The following is a 12997-nucleotide window of genomic DNA, read 5'->3' on the forward strand; positions in this document are numbered from 1 at the left end:
ACCTGGCACATCCTCCGGGCCCTCCCCCCACCCTCAGGTTCCAGGGATTGTAGCCCTCCTGCTGCCATCTCCACACACACTCCTTTCTGCCTTCAGGACACTCACATTTCCACGGTAGGTTCAGTCTTTCGCAAAAGCCAGGAAGATAGGTTTTTAGCAGCATTTGCTTTTGGCAAATGCGCCTGAGGCAAGGAAATAGATGAGGCTATCTTCTTAGAATGGGAAGACGGAAGAGACATAGAACAAACTATATATAGCTCTCATTCATTTTTATTCTTCCACAACAGCAAAAAATAAAACTCAGTATCTCAATATATTATCCTGTGATTGAATTATTCAGAACGCCAGTCTCTCTTGACCATCTCCTCTCTAATTCCTCTCCCGAAGCCACCATTATCGGGAGTTTACTGCTCATTGTGTTATCTTTATAGTTAGCCGTATCAGAAATCTGGTTGTAGACCTTCAATATTTAATAAAAGAAAACTATGTAGCAGGCACCACAGTGGCAGTTGGAGGTCAGTCATAGCCTGAGGGAGAGAGAGACATAAGCAGACGACTGAAATACCATGGAATAAATCTATGATTGGGGAAATACGGGGTGCTAAGGGGGCCCAGAGGAGAGGCCTCTAACCTGTCCTGACAGAGCAGCAAGTGACAAAAGTGGGGACATGAAGCAAGTTATTTCTGAAGCGTGGCCTGCATGGGAGGAAGAGGTATGGGAAGGAAATGGCAAACCCCGAGGCAAGACATAAAGACTTCAACGTGGAGCAGGCAGTTTTTTAAACTATGTTTAAAAGCACAGACTTTATTCCAAGAGCTATAAGGAGCCTTTTAAGAGCTTAAAGTGGAACAGTGACATGCTCAAGTTAGCACTTTAGACCACTTTGGCTTCAGTATAGAGAACTGAGTGGGGTGAGGTGACCCCAATTAAGAGGTTAGTTCAGTAAATTGGAATAGCAATGATGGTGGCCTGTGTTACAGTAGCCATAGTGGGAATGGAGGAAAGAGAATAAGAGTAATGGTGAGGATATTAGAATGATTAGAATTTGGGGATTGGTTGGATATTGGTGGTGATGGTGGTAAGGAGTGATAAAGAGAGGAGCCTAGGGGGACAATACCTGACTTGGGTAGTAGGTAGATAGATAGTGGTTCCAATCCCTAAAATAGGGAACATTGGAGGAGCAGTTTTGAGGGATAAAAGGGTAAGTTCAGTTTTGAACATGCTGAGTGTGAGGTGTCTCATTTAAGTTTCTTGCGGCAGAAATGTCCAGGCCCTGCCTGTTGGGCATATGAGTCTAGAACCCAAGAGAAGTCTGGGCTGCACAAATGTAATCAACAACGTCTATGTGGAAACTGAAACCATAGTATTGTCTGGAGTCACCATTCTCCATTCACCATGGAGAGTGAAAAGAGAAGAGGGCCTAGGATAGAATCCTGGAAGTCACCACTAATATTTTAGGGACTTGTGTTTGGGCCATTATGCTTTAGGAATGTATATTTAGGAAGGCAGATTTTCTTGATCATGAGTTGGGGGAACGTATCATTTTTTCAAAGTCAAATGGAAATTGTTCTTAATTTTTTGTAATCTACCTTCTACTACTTCTTTCCATTTCTTCTGATTTCAGCTGCATAGTCCTGGGCATGTTATGTAACCTCTCAGTGCCTCTGTTTCCTCATTTTTAAAATGGAGACGATAATAGTTTCTACCTCATAGGGGTAAGAGGGCAAAAAGAGTTCATATACAGAGGTGCTTAGAACAATCACTGGCCCACCATGTGCACTCAATAAATGTAAACTATCATCATCATCATCATCAACAATAATAGAGGGTTGACTGTGTGGTTCATTTGGAGTAACATGACTCCAGAGGATGGAGTCAGACAGAGCTGGGTTCTAATCTTATGTGACCTTAATTTCTCTGAGCCTCGAGCTTCTTTCTCTTTAAATGGGGATGATCGTATCTATCTACCTTGGAGTGAGATAACATCTAAAGGCCCTGGCACACCAGAGGCAGTTACTACTGGTTAATTTCCTCCCCTTCCCTCTTGCATAGTTGTTAGTTCAGGACCAAGGAAGCCTGGTAACTCTGCCTTCCACCTTCTCAGAGACACCCTATACCATATAGCACCATAGGCCGGGACCAGAGAGGTGGTTAAATATTTGAACATTCTTCTCTAAAGTTTACTCTTCTCCAAAGTGGCTTTCCCCCTCTCCCGGTTGACCCTCTGGTCAGTGAGAGGCCTCTTAGAGTTCTCTTGAGAAAGCTGGACCTTGGGTGAGGTGGGGTGGGGGGCATGCAAAGCGGTAGGCTTCTGTGGCTGTGATTTGTTGTTCCTGAAGGAAGGTCTCACATCTTTTGTTCTGTTGGAGCAGCTGACTTCCGACTCCTCACCACACCAGACTGTCCTCTGTCGTCACCTGGCAGATCCCTCTCAAACGCCAATCTGTGGTCCCTGTTCCATGGTCTGGACCTTGCTCACCTTTCCAGCCTGATCACCTGCCTTCCCTTTCATGCCAGACCTAACTGCCCACAGTCCCCCCCAACCCTGTGTCTGTGCCTCCACACCTTGGCACAGGCCTCTTCCTCTGCCAGGACGGTACCCTCCCCTGTGGACACATACCTATTCCACCAATCCCTCCCGCGTGGGATTGGTGGTCCCCACTTCTGTGGCCTCCCACAGGCCCTTGAATGAACGTGCATCATAACATCACAATACAATGTGTTTGCACACTTGTCTTCGGAGCTCCTTTAAGGCAAGGAGCCCATCTGATTCATCGTTGACTCCTCAATGCTTTGTACAGTGCCTGGCACCAAGGCGGCTTTCATTGTAGGTAGGATGAAGAAATGAATGAATGTATGGTTGGACAGATGGGCAGACAGACAGACTAATGGAGCTTTCGAGACGGGCTACAGCTTCACTGAAGTGAAAACAGGCCCCAACTTTACTCTAGCCTTTTTTCTGGGGGTAGGAAGGTGTATAACCTTTCCCCCCCACACACACTAAACCTTGATCACCACCAGACTAATAGTCTGTAGGGGCAAGTCATAGGGGCAAGAATGGAAATCCCTCCCATCTCAACACCCCCTGCCTAAGAGTTTTATTCACAATTCAAAGCAAGGTAGGGCATATTTATAGAGAACCTACTACGTTCAAGGGACCGCAGTGATACAGTGAGAGGAGATAGCCCGAAAGTGCTTTCAAAAAGTGACTGTGCGTTTAAATCCATCATCAAATTATCACCTTCGTAAATTCAAAAGTCTCTGGTTCCTCTGATGGTTCTTTCTTGAAGTCCTTCAGACCTCAACAGCAACAGAGAGAAAAGCATGGGCAGCTTCCTGGTAGGAAATCCCCTTTCTTGCCAGGATACATTGGGTTTTCACCATGTGGGAACCCCCTGCTCCATGGGATGATCTAGGACCAAATAAAGGTCATACTTTGTTCTCACAGCACTCTGTGAAAATTAGATTCAAGTGCGTATTCGAATCACCTTGATAGAGAAGAGAGTATATAGAGGGACAGTCTCACTCCTTTGTTGAGGGAATTCTCTGGCCTCTGTTAGTATGTCATGGGCCCACTTACCCCCTTAGTCATTGCCCAGCACCAGCCAGGCTAGAAGCCCAGGGAATGGATAGGACCTGCCATATCCGCAGAGCAGATGGGCTGAGCTGGCTCCATCTCTACTGCATCATTTCTGGGGCCAGGACGAACCCCTAGAAATTGTGCTGGTAAAGGCTTAACTGTTAGCCACGCCTTATCCCCAAATAGTCTCTTCTCCGTCAGCACCCTGCTTAATCCCAGGGTGGTCACAGGGCAGGGGCAAAGGGGGATATTGGGAGGAGCAAGGCAGCACTGAGTGAGAAGACACAGCCCCATGAGAGATGGGAAGATGGGAATCTACAGGGCAACAGCTGCTGGGGCTGGGTGTGGGGCGTCCCATAGGGGAAAAGGAGGCATCAACAACGCCCAGCCCTGTCCTGGGGGACCAAAGAGGGTAGGCGAGATTCTGAAAGCACTCTTAGCCCAGGGTTTGTGGAGCAGGTAGAAAAATTCGGAGGTGAGAGAGGATGGCGCTGGGAGAAGAGCCCTTTGTGGCCAGCCTATTTGAAAAGCCAGGGCTTGAGGGTTGTTGGGGCTGCTTTGCAGTGGTCTCTTCTTTTGGATACCCCTCACTCCTGTTTGCCCCCACGTCCATGCATCCTTGGCCCTGGCACCCCTGCAATGATAATGGATGCTAACTAGCTTAGTATGAGGCAATCTAATAAGAAGGCCCCCTCTTTCCTAGCACTGAGGTCCTCCCTGGTACCTGCCTAGAAGAGTAGACGTGTTCGGCTCTCACAGCTTGCTCCTGCTCCCTAGAGCCTCCCTAACCTGTCTCTCTCTCTCTCCCTGCAGTCCCACCCCCTGTACCTGTGCAATGCCAGTGATGACGACAATCTGGAGCCTGGATTCATCAGCATCGTCAAGCTGGAGAGTCCCCAGCGGGCCCCCCGCCCCTGCCTGTCACTGGCCAGCAAGGTAGATTCACACTCAACCCCACACACACCTTGAACTTCATCCAGCTCCAGGCTGTGAGAGACTCCTGTGCTCTCCGGCCTCTTGTCTCCTAAGAGTTATGTTCTCGATTCACTCGGGTTTTCCTAAGCCATGACTGGTCTGAGAGAGGTGGAAATTCAGGCCTTTGTCCTTTTCCCCACCACCCATCTACCAGCAGAACCTTTGACTGTCCCCTGGGCATGTGCCATAGCCCATCTCCTCCCCCATCACCTGGAAGTTCCTAAACCTCTTCCCCTGCCCAGCATCAGAGCAAAGAGGGGCCAGCCGGAGGTCTTCTCCATCCTTTGGAATTATTTACAGAGCGCTATGCAAGAATAGCAGGGACAGAAACCATTGTCCCTACCCTTAAAATGTTCCCACTCTCCCTCACAGATTGCAAGCCATTGGCCCCACATGTCCACGGGGGACTATTGGCTGGAGCTGGCAGCAGCTGCTGCCTTTCCACAGACGTGGGTTCTCTGGTTGCCGTGTTTCCCACTGGCCTGCTACCTCCAAGGCCCTGCAAACATTTGCATTTGTGACCCCTACTTTAACATTAGTTACTGTTTTCTGTGTGCTTACCATGTGCCAGAGGGGACATGGGACGGATCCCTTATATATACTGTCTCGTTTACCCTTCATGACAATGAGGAAACTAGACATTATTATTCCCTATTTGACATTAAGGCAAGTGAGGATCAGAAAACTTAAGTAACTTGCCAGATGACACGGCTAGGAAGGGTGGAGCTGAGATTTGAACTGAGCCTTATCCAGTTTTCAAACCTGGGCTTTTACTCTCTCTCTCTGCTCTGTTGCCTTCCATTCTGGCTGGGAAAACTGAACATATGTGAAAAGGTTCTCAGGGTGACATAAGGCCGACTATAGTTAGATTGTGCGTGGCACAGTCAGGTGGACTTGGGGGAGGAGGTCCTGCTCCCAGGGGCGGTGACAGAGGAGGGTGACAATCGCTACCTATGTGCCTGCTCACTGTATACAGGCCTGGATCCCCTGGGGATTTCCTGATCCTCCTGCGACTCGTGACTCAGGAAACAGCCTGGGTTCCTGCGTGATCCCACAGGGGGCAGGGATGTGGGCAGGATTCTGAATGTGATGCCCCCAAGTAGGTGAAGATACTCTCCCTGCCTGCCCATGCTGATGCAGAAGGGGACTCCAGGAGAGGTGGGAAACGGGCCAGAACACCCCAGGAGGAGCTGGAGAGTGTGGTGTCTCTGCAAGACTGGGAGTGTCCTAAACAGCAGCAGAATTTTGTGAGGCTGAAGCTACCCTGCTTCTGGCTATTTCATTTCCCTTGTTTTACAAAATATGGGCAAATGCCATTCATTTATTCCGGTGGTACACTAGTGCTCGGTGTTAGGTAGTGCGAATGTGAATGGAGTATGTGTGTGTGAGAGACAGACATAGACATAGACAGAAACAGAGAGAGAGACAGAGAAAGAGGGGAGAAGAAGGGTTCAGAGAAGCTCCGCTGTTCTTCCAGAGCAGAGTATGATTTCACATACCTGTGAACACTTGGCGACCTGTCAGGACGTGTCCGTATAGGAGTTTTCTCCTCGCCCCCCTAGAGGAGCGCACTCCTGTCAGAAATGTGAGGCCTGGGCCCAGACATGGGGAAGCCAGCAGCACATGACCAGTGCTCTCTGAGGTACTTAACCTTGTCGGCCTTTGTTTCCACCACCATAAAATGGGGCTTTTATTTCCTACCCCAGTGATTACTGAGAGGATGAAAATAATGTATGTCACGTGCCACTGGTGCCTGAGCCAAAAACAAATACAAGCAAAAAACATTAGGGGTTTAGAAGAAGCGCCTCGGCTACTGCCTTGTGACCTCTTCTTTCACAGCCTCTGGGGTCACTGCTCATGCTTCTCCACCCCCACCACACTCACCCCTCCATTTCCTGCCAGGCCTCTGCCCCTGTCGCTGGGTGGGAACCTCTGGTGGGAGCTGCTGTAGCTCCGCGCTCTTCACTGGTCAGGTCCAAGGCTTCCCTCAGGACTCATCCTTCGACCTGACTGAGTAGCTCCTACCTGGGATCCCCGGGCCCAGGGGAGGTCTGAGAAAGTACGTAGTAATGTGAGTCTTTGAGCCACTTCCAATAGTTTAGAAGTCCCACAGGCTTAACTAAAATATTATTATTATTTTTCTTTTGGTTGATATTCTAACAGTTGAATGTGTTAATATAATTTATCTCAGGAAAATGAATTCAATTGTATTTAATAAATGTAGCTAGTTTGGTAAAATATATATTTTTTAAAAAATGGCTCAAGAGATGCATAGGTAAATGGTGGATCTTTGGTGAGGAAAGTGTGAAAGCCACAGACGTCCATCAGCTTTGCTCTGGCATATCGATTCATGTCAGTGGTGCCATCACCACTGACAGCTGGGGCTCTCAAGCCAGACAACCCTGGGCCTGAAGCCTGGTATCTCCACTGCCCCTCAGTGCCGGGACATTTTAGCTCACTTCTCAGAGCCCGTTTCCTCATCCGTACAATGGGAATAATAATGGGACTTATGGCATAAGGTCGTTATGAGGATTTAATGAGACAGTCCAAATAGAAGTTCTTAGTCTTCTGTCAAGTACATAGTAAACGAGGGCACTGTCGCTGCTGTCATCATCATTGGCGTCATCATCCCATGCTTTTATAGTGAACAGAGTTGGGTTTTTGCTTTCATTGTTCTCTCTCTTGATCTCTGAAACCCACACCATAATTCTTCTGGACACTTCCATTCTTTTCACCACCACCCCTCCCCCAGCCAGTCACCCAGATGGGTTTCTGTTTCTTTATTAGCAGCTCCACAGCCATTACGATTACCCAGGCCCTTATCATCTTGTTCCTGGACTGGAGCAGTGGCACTTGCCTGGCGGAAGGAGGCAAGCAGAGGGTACAAGCCCTGCCTCTCTCGCTAGAGAGACCACTACCCAGTAACCAGGCACCAGGAAGGCTGAAGTCCTGGGTTTCCTCAACTCAGAAGGGCTGATGACTGTCTTACAGAGTTGTTGTGAGGAGTCCTACCGTGTTTCCCTGAAAATAAGACCTAGCCAGACAACCAGCTCTAATACGTCTTTTGGAGCAAAAATTAATATAAGACCCGGTCTTATTTTACTATAATGTAAGACCGGGTAATATAATATAGTATAGTATAATATAATATAATATAATATAATATAATATAATATAATATAATAATATAATGATAAAATATAATATAATATCAGGTCTTATATTAATTTTTGCTCCAAAAGACACGTTGGAGCTGATTGTCTGCCTAGGTCTTATTTTTGGGGAAACACAGTATTACACAAAGAACATAGTAATAGCTGAGGTAGTAATAATTAATACTTGAGGAACATTTACTATGTGCCAGGCACTATTATAAGGCTTTACATGGATTAACTTACATTATCCTCAAAATAATCCTGTGAAGCAAGTCCTATTATTATCCCCAGTTTACAGAAAGGAAAACTAAGGAATAGAGCAGTTAAATGACTTGCCCAGAGTCTCACAACTAATAGTTAATAGCAGATTCAGGACTCAATCCTAAGTAGTCTAGGCAGAGTGGGTCTCACTAAAGGTTATTTCCCTTCTAGTTCCTCCTACCCTTGCTTCCAAACCCAGATGAATCCCACTTCTTCTGTTGAATCTTTCCTGACTGGCTCAGCCCAGCTAGTGGGCTAGGAACAGAAATCCCTCCCTCCTGGCATGCTACTAGGGTTTCTGTCCATGCTTTCCACACCAGCTTTCATGGAGGTGCCTTGGGGGAGGGGAAACCAAGGGTCCTTCTTACCCCAGCCCCACCCTCAATCTCAGCTCACTTTTATATTTTGTATATTAAAGATTTGTGGCAGATTGTGTGTGTGTGTGTGTGTGTGTGTGTGTGTGTGTGTGTGTGTGTGTGTGGTGTGAGTGGAGGGAAGGGCTTTCTGCAGGGAGAAAAGGTTTGGAAACCACTTGTCTTTCATTAATTTCTACTCTAAAATGTTGTTATCAGCATTATAATTTTATGTATATGCCTTGTCTCCACAACTAGATTATGAGTTATTCTGGAGGGCCTGACTTCCCTGGCTTGATGCCCTGGGCACAGTAGGTGCTCCATCTTTGATAAGAATGAGACATACAGACTGTCACTGTGTCTGGAAAGGCAGATCTAAGGCCCAGGGAAGTACAGAGTGTAGCATGGAAGTCCTGGGATATATTGGCTCCAGTTGCTAGAGGCCGTGAGCAGGCTTGCTTTCTGCCCCTAGGGGGCTGGCTGACTCTTTGCAGCTCCCAGAGGTCTCTGGGTTGTCTTTCTAAAGCCCAGACTTAGTTCCATAGAGCCTGCCCACCCTCTCTGCCTTCCAGATTTCAGTCCCCGAAGAAGTCCTGCTTTTTCTCTCTCCCCCCCACTTTGTTTGGTACAGGTGGACTAAAGGAAGCATGGATAGCCCCAAAATGGGTTGCCATCTGGCCCCCATTCTTCCTTTTTGATTCCTAGAACTCTGGACACAGGCACCCACTGCCGGAAAGTCCTGTTTGTTTCCCTGTTGGCCAACTCTCTTTGATCACTTTTACAACTTTGTAATTATGGGCTGTAATGGGCTGGGATGTTTGAACCTCAGGGTAATTACTTTCCACTGTTCCTACCCCAATCCTTCAAAGAGAGAGGGGTGGAGAAGTAAGAAAAGCTCCAGAGAAAGAAGTCTGTGCCCTTCCCTCATGCTCTTCCATGCCAGGCAGGCTCTCATTCGAGGGATGAGAAACATGAGGTCTTGCCAGGCAGCACGGATCCAGGAGTCTCAATTCTGTGACTCCTGGGGTGACCTCCCCACCCCTCAGCTATGAGATTAGCAGTAGGAATCCCTCTCCTTTGCCCCTGGGGCTGCTCCCATACCCTGCCTTGGAGGGCTCTGAAGATTCGAGAGCTTCTTTTTACCTACGTGAGGTGGACTTCCTGGGAGTAAGTGAGCAGGAGGGGGATGAAGGCTGTGACCTCTCAGTTTCCTCAGCAACTCCATTCTGGAGCCCTGTGAATTTCCGGTCAATGAGGCCTGGGAGCCTGGGCCTGGGCTGGGCCTGGGTGCTGGTAGAGGGCCCAACCCAGCTTCTCTGGGAAAGAAAGAGGCAAGAGGGAAGTTACCCTCCTGACCAAAACAGGGCCCCACTTGAGTGTCTCCACCACCAACCCTCCACTCCCCTGCCTGCATGCTGCCTGTTCTGAGGGGCCCCCTGGCCCTGCTGCTGCCTGGGGAGTAGGGAGCAGGGAGCAGGGAGGGGAGCATGGAGCCACTCCCCTGGCCTGCCTGGCAGGAGACCTGCCCCAACAGGCTCTCCCCGGGACGGGAAGCAGAGATCAAAGCACTGAGAGTGTGAGTAAGCCCCAGCACTGGCTCCTCTTCCTGCCACCACTACTTGCAGAAGGATTAACTCTTTCAGTGCCTGGAAGAAGGCCCCAAGACTTAGCAGGCCCCCAGGGATAGGAGGGCCTAGCCGGAAGCCATTACAAGATGAGCCTCTGCAGCAGGGGGAAGGTTGCAGGTGGCTCTGCTGGCTAGGGACACTTGACACAGGCTGCGAGCAGTGTCTGTTTGTTGGTCCTTTGCCCTTGTTCCTCCACCTCCCCCTCAGCTCTCATCTTCCTTCTCTTACCCCACACCCGGAGCCCCTGGATCCCTGCTTTTTGTTCTCTTTCTGGATCTGCTCTCTGCTCTGCCTGGTTAGCTAGATTCTGCTTCCCCAAGCCTGCTCCTGGAGCCTAGGTGAGCATGATATACACAGCTGTTTCCTCATGGGAACAACCCCTCAAGTCCCACCCCACTAAGTCTCTAGTGCCACCCTCAGGGAGGGGATGAAGGGATAAAGCACTGGACTGGGACTCTCATTAAGTCCCTGAGTTGGAGCCAGAGAAAGAGCTGGCAAACTAGAGTGTGGCAGGAAGAGAGAGCCCATGAGATGGGCTGAGCCTGGGGCTCTGCCACGGAGATCTTGGGTGGGGGCAGTGTCCCAGGCTCTGGGAACTTTGCCTGAGCTGGGGGGTGCCCTGCAGGCTCTCTTCTGAAGGAGCTCTCCACCTCTCTGCTCTGCCCCACTTCCCTGTCTGTACTGGGGACTGGTCACCCCCCACTCCCTGGGGGTGCTGGTCACTCCCTACTCTGTTCTCACACTTAGTGACCATAGACTGAGGGCAGGGGCTGTGCCTTATTTGTCCTTAGCCCTAGAGCCTGGTTCACCACCTGGCACCTTCTGAACCCTTGTTAAAGGTTTGTTCCATTACAAAAGGATTGAATGTTGTTCTTGAAGGTAGTGGGACCTGGATGAGCAAGGGGATGCACGGCCCACTGCCCCCTTACATGTGTTATATGTGTGCAGAGATACAGTGTGTGCAAGATCCGAGGAGGGGGTGCATGCATGAGGAGGTGAGGCCCGAGCATGGGTGGGCTTCATCTGACCCCCGCTGGACCTGTGTGTCTGCAGGCCCGGATGGCCGGTGAGCGAGGAGCCAGCGCTGTCCTTTTTGACATCACTGAGGATCGAGCTGCTGCTGAGCAGGTACCCAGGGTCATTGGGGTGTGTGAGGAGGGGGCTGGACGGAGGAAGTTAAAGTGACCAGGGGAAGGAGAAGTCAGGACACAGTGGCCCTTGTGGGCGCTTTCCCTCCTGCAGCTGCAGCAACCCCTGGGGCTGACTTGGCCAGTGGTGTTGATCTGGGGCAATGATGCCGAAAAGCTGATGGAGTTTGTGTACAAGAACCGAAAGGCCCATGTGAGGATTGAGCTGAAGGAGCCCCCAACCTGGGTAAGCGCACCAGATCTCCAGACCCCCCCAGCACCTGCTCTCACCCCGACTTTGTCTCATGGCAACTCCCATCAAAAGCCCTTAGACTCCTGGAGCTGGAGAGACCTCAGCAATCCTCTAGGCCAATGTCCTCCACCAGTTGTCAGCCTCTGGACACGTTTCTTCCCCTGTCTGGGCCTCATGCACAGAATGAACAGACTGGGCCGGCTGAGTTCTCAAGTTGTTTTCAGCTCTATGGTTTCATGGAACAGAGTAGCAGAGCCAGAATGAACCCCTGGCCACCTAGCCCCCTGACCCCTGGCTGGTGTTTCTCTGCTGGCTAGAAACCTCACCCAGCTGCTCACTGGATAGCTTCCGCTTTTCAGAGGGGTCCCTCTTCCCTTTTTCAGAAGCATACAGGTCTTCAGATAGTACCTCTCACAGCTGCCATCTAGAGTACTTTCTCCTATGAGTGCCCAAGGGCAGGGAGGAACCACCCAACCACGCCTGCAGGTTCCCCCCACCCCATCCCCTCTGCTGAAGACTCAAGGGGACCATCAGCTTTCTGTGTGTCTCCTGGGCTCCTGTCTTCCTCCCAAACTGGCCCAGTTCCTTCCAGAAGAATGACCCTCTCCCTCTCTGCTCGCTCCCCCAGCCAGATTATGATGTGTGGATCCTCCTGACAGTGGTGGGCACCATTTTTGTCGTCATTCTGGCTTCGGTGCTGCGCATACGGTGCCGTGCCCGCCACAGCAGACCGGTGAGCAGGGCTCCCTGGTGGAGGGGGCCATGTGCATGTGTGTGGAAGGGTGAGGAGCAGGAAGGAACGGTGAGGAAAGGATGTGCCTTTATGCTCATGAAACAGTTTACATCTAAATATGCTGGCATCTGACTTAGTCAAGTTCCAGCAGCTATTCTTCATAGGTTTGCTCATTCATTCATTCATTCATTCATTCAACAAATGCAAGGAACTCCTTCTTAGGTGCCAGGCACTGTTCCAGGTGTTGGGGGTAGTGCAATGAACAAAAAAGACAAAAGATCCCTTCCCTTGGGAGCTTTCATTCTAGTGGGAAGAGACAGTCAATGAACAAAATAAAAGTAAAATGAAAAGTATTTTAGGTGGTAGTATGTGCCAGGGAGAAAAGTGAAATAGAAAAGGGGAGAGAGAATGTACAGGGGGCAGGGTTCATTTTTACAAGTAAGGAAGCCTCATCGAAAAGATGACATTAGGAGAAAGTCCCTAAATGGGGGCGACTTGTGCACATATCTGGGGAGAAAGTGATTGAGTGGAAAAAAGAGGAGGTGTAAAGGCCTTGAGGCAGGAGACTGCTCTAAAGAGCAGTGAGCAGTGAGAAGGCCATGTGATTGAAATGGAGTGAGACAGAGGGCAGAGCAGGAGGTGAGACCAGAGTTCATGAGGGCCCAGTTGTATTGGACTGTTTAGGCCATTGTCAGGACTTTGTTTTTCACTCTGGGTGAAATGAGAGCCATTGGAGGGTTCTGAACAGAAGGAGTGCCATGATCTGACTTAAGTTTTAACATGATCCCTCTTGCTGCTTTGAGGAGACTAGATTACAGGGAGGCAAGACTGGAAATAGAGAAACCAATTAAGAGGCGATTACAGGAATCAAGGTGACAGTAATGGTAGCTTGGGTTAAGGAGGTAGCTGTGCAAGTAGTGAGAACTAGTTA

At 49.5% G+C, this 12997-nt stretch overlaps 1 protein-coding gene across 3 annotated transcripts in view; it reads left to right on the plus strand.

The window, feature by feature from the left end:
• The window catches only part of RNF43 (ring finger protein 43), a 59564-nt gene that overhangs the window by 39730 nt on the left and 6837 nt on the right, over positions 1-12997 (plus strand). For all 3 annotated transcript variants that reach the window (XM_088802123.1, XM_074319441.2, XM_074319442.2), the window contains exons 2-5: positions 4395-4517; positions 11007-11081; positions 11196-11327; positions 11962-12066. In XM_088802123.1, coding sequence (XP_088658249.1) covers positions 4395-4517; positions 11007-11081; positions 11196-11327; positions 11962-12066 — 435 coding nt within the window. The remainder of the gene's footprint in view (positions 1-4394; positions 4518-11006; positions 11082-11195; positions 11328-11961; positions 12067-12997) is intronic.

The sequence above is a fragment of the Rhinolophus sinicus genome, chromosome 12, assembly GCF_057876585.1.
Source record: "Rhinolophus sinicus isolate RSI-liver-muscle chromosome 12, RSI-T2T, whole genome shotgun sequence".
NCBI classification, from domain to species: domain Eukaryota; kingdom Metazoa; phylum Chordata; class Mammalia; order Chiroptera; family Rhinolophidae; genus Rhinolophus; species Rhinolophus sinicus.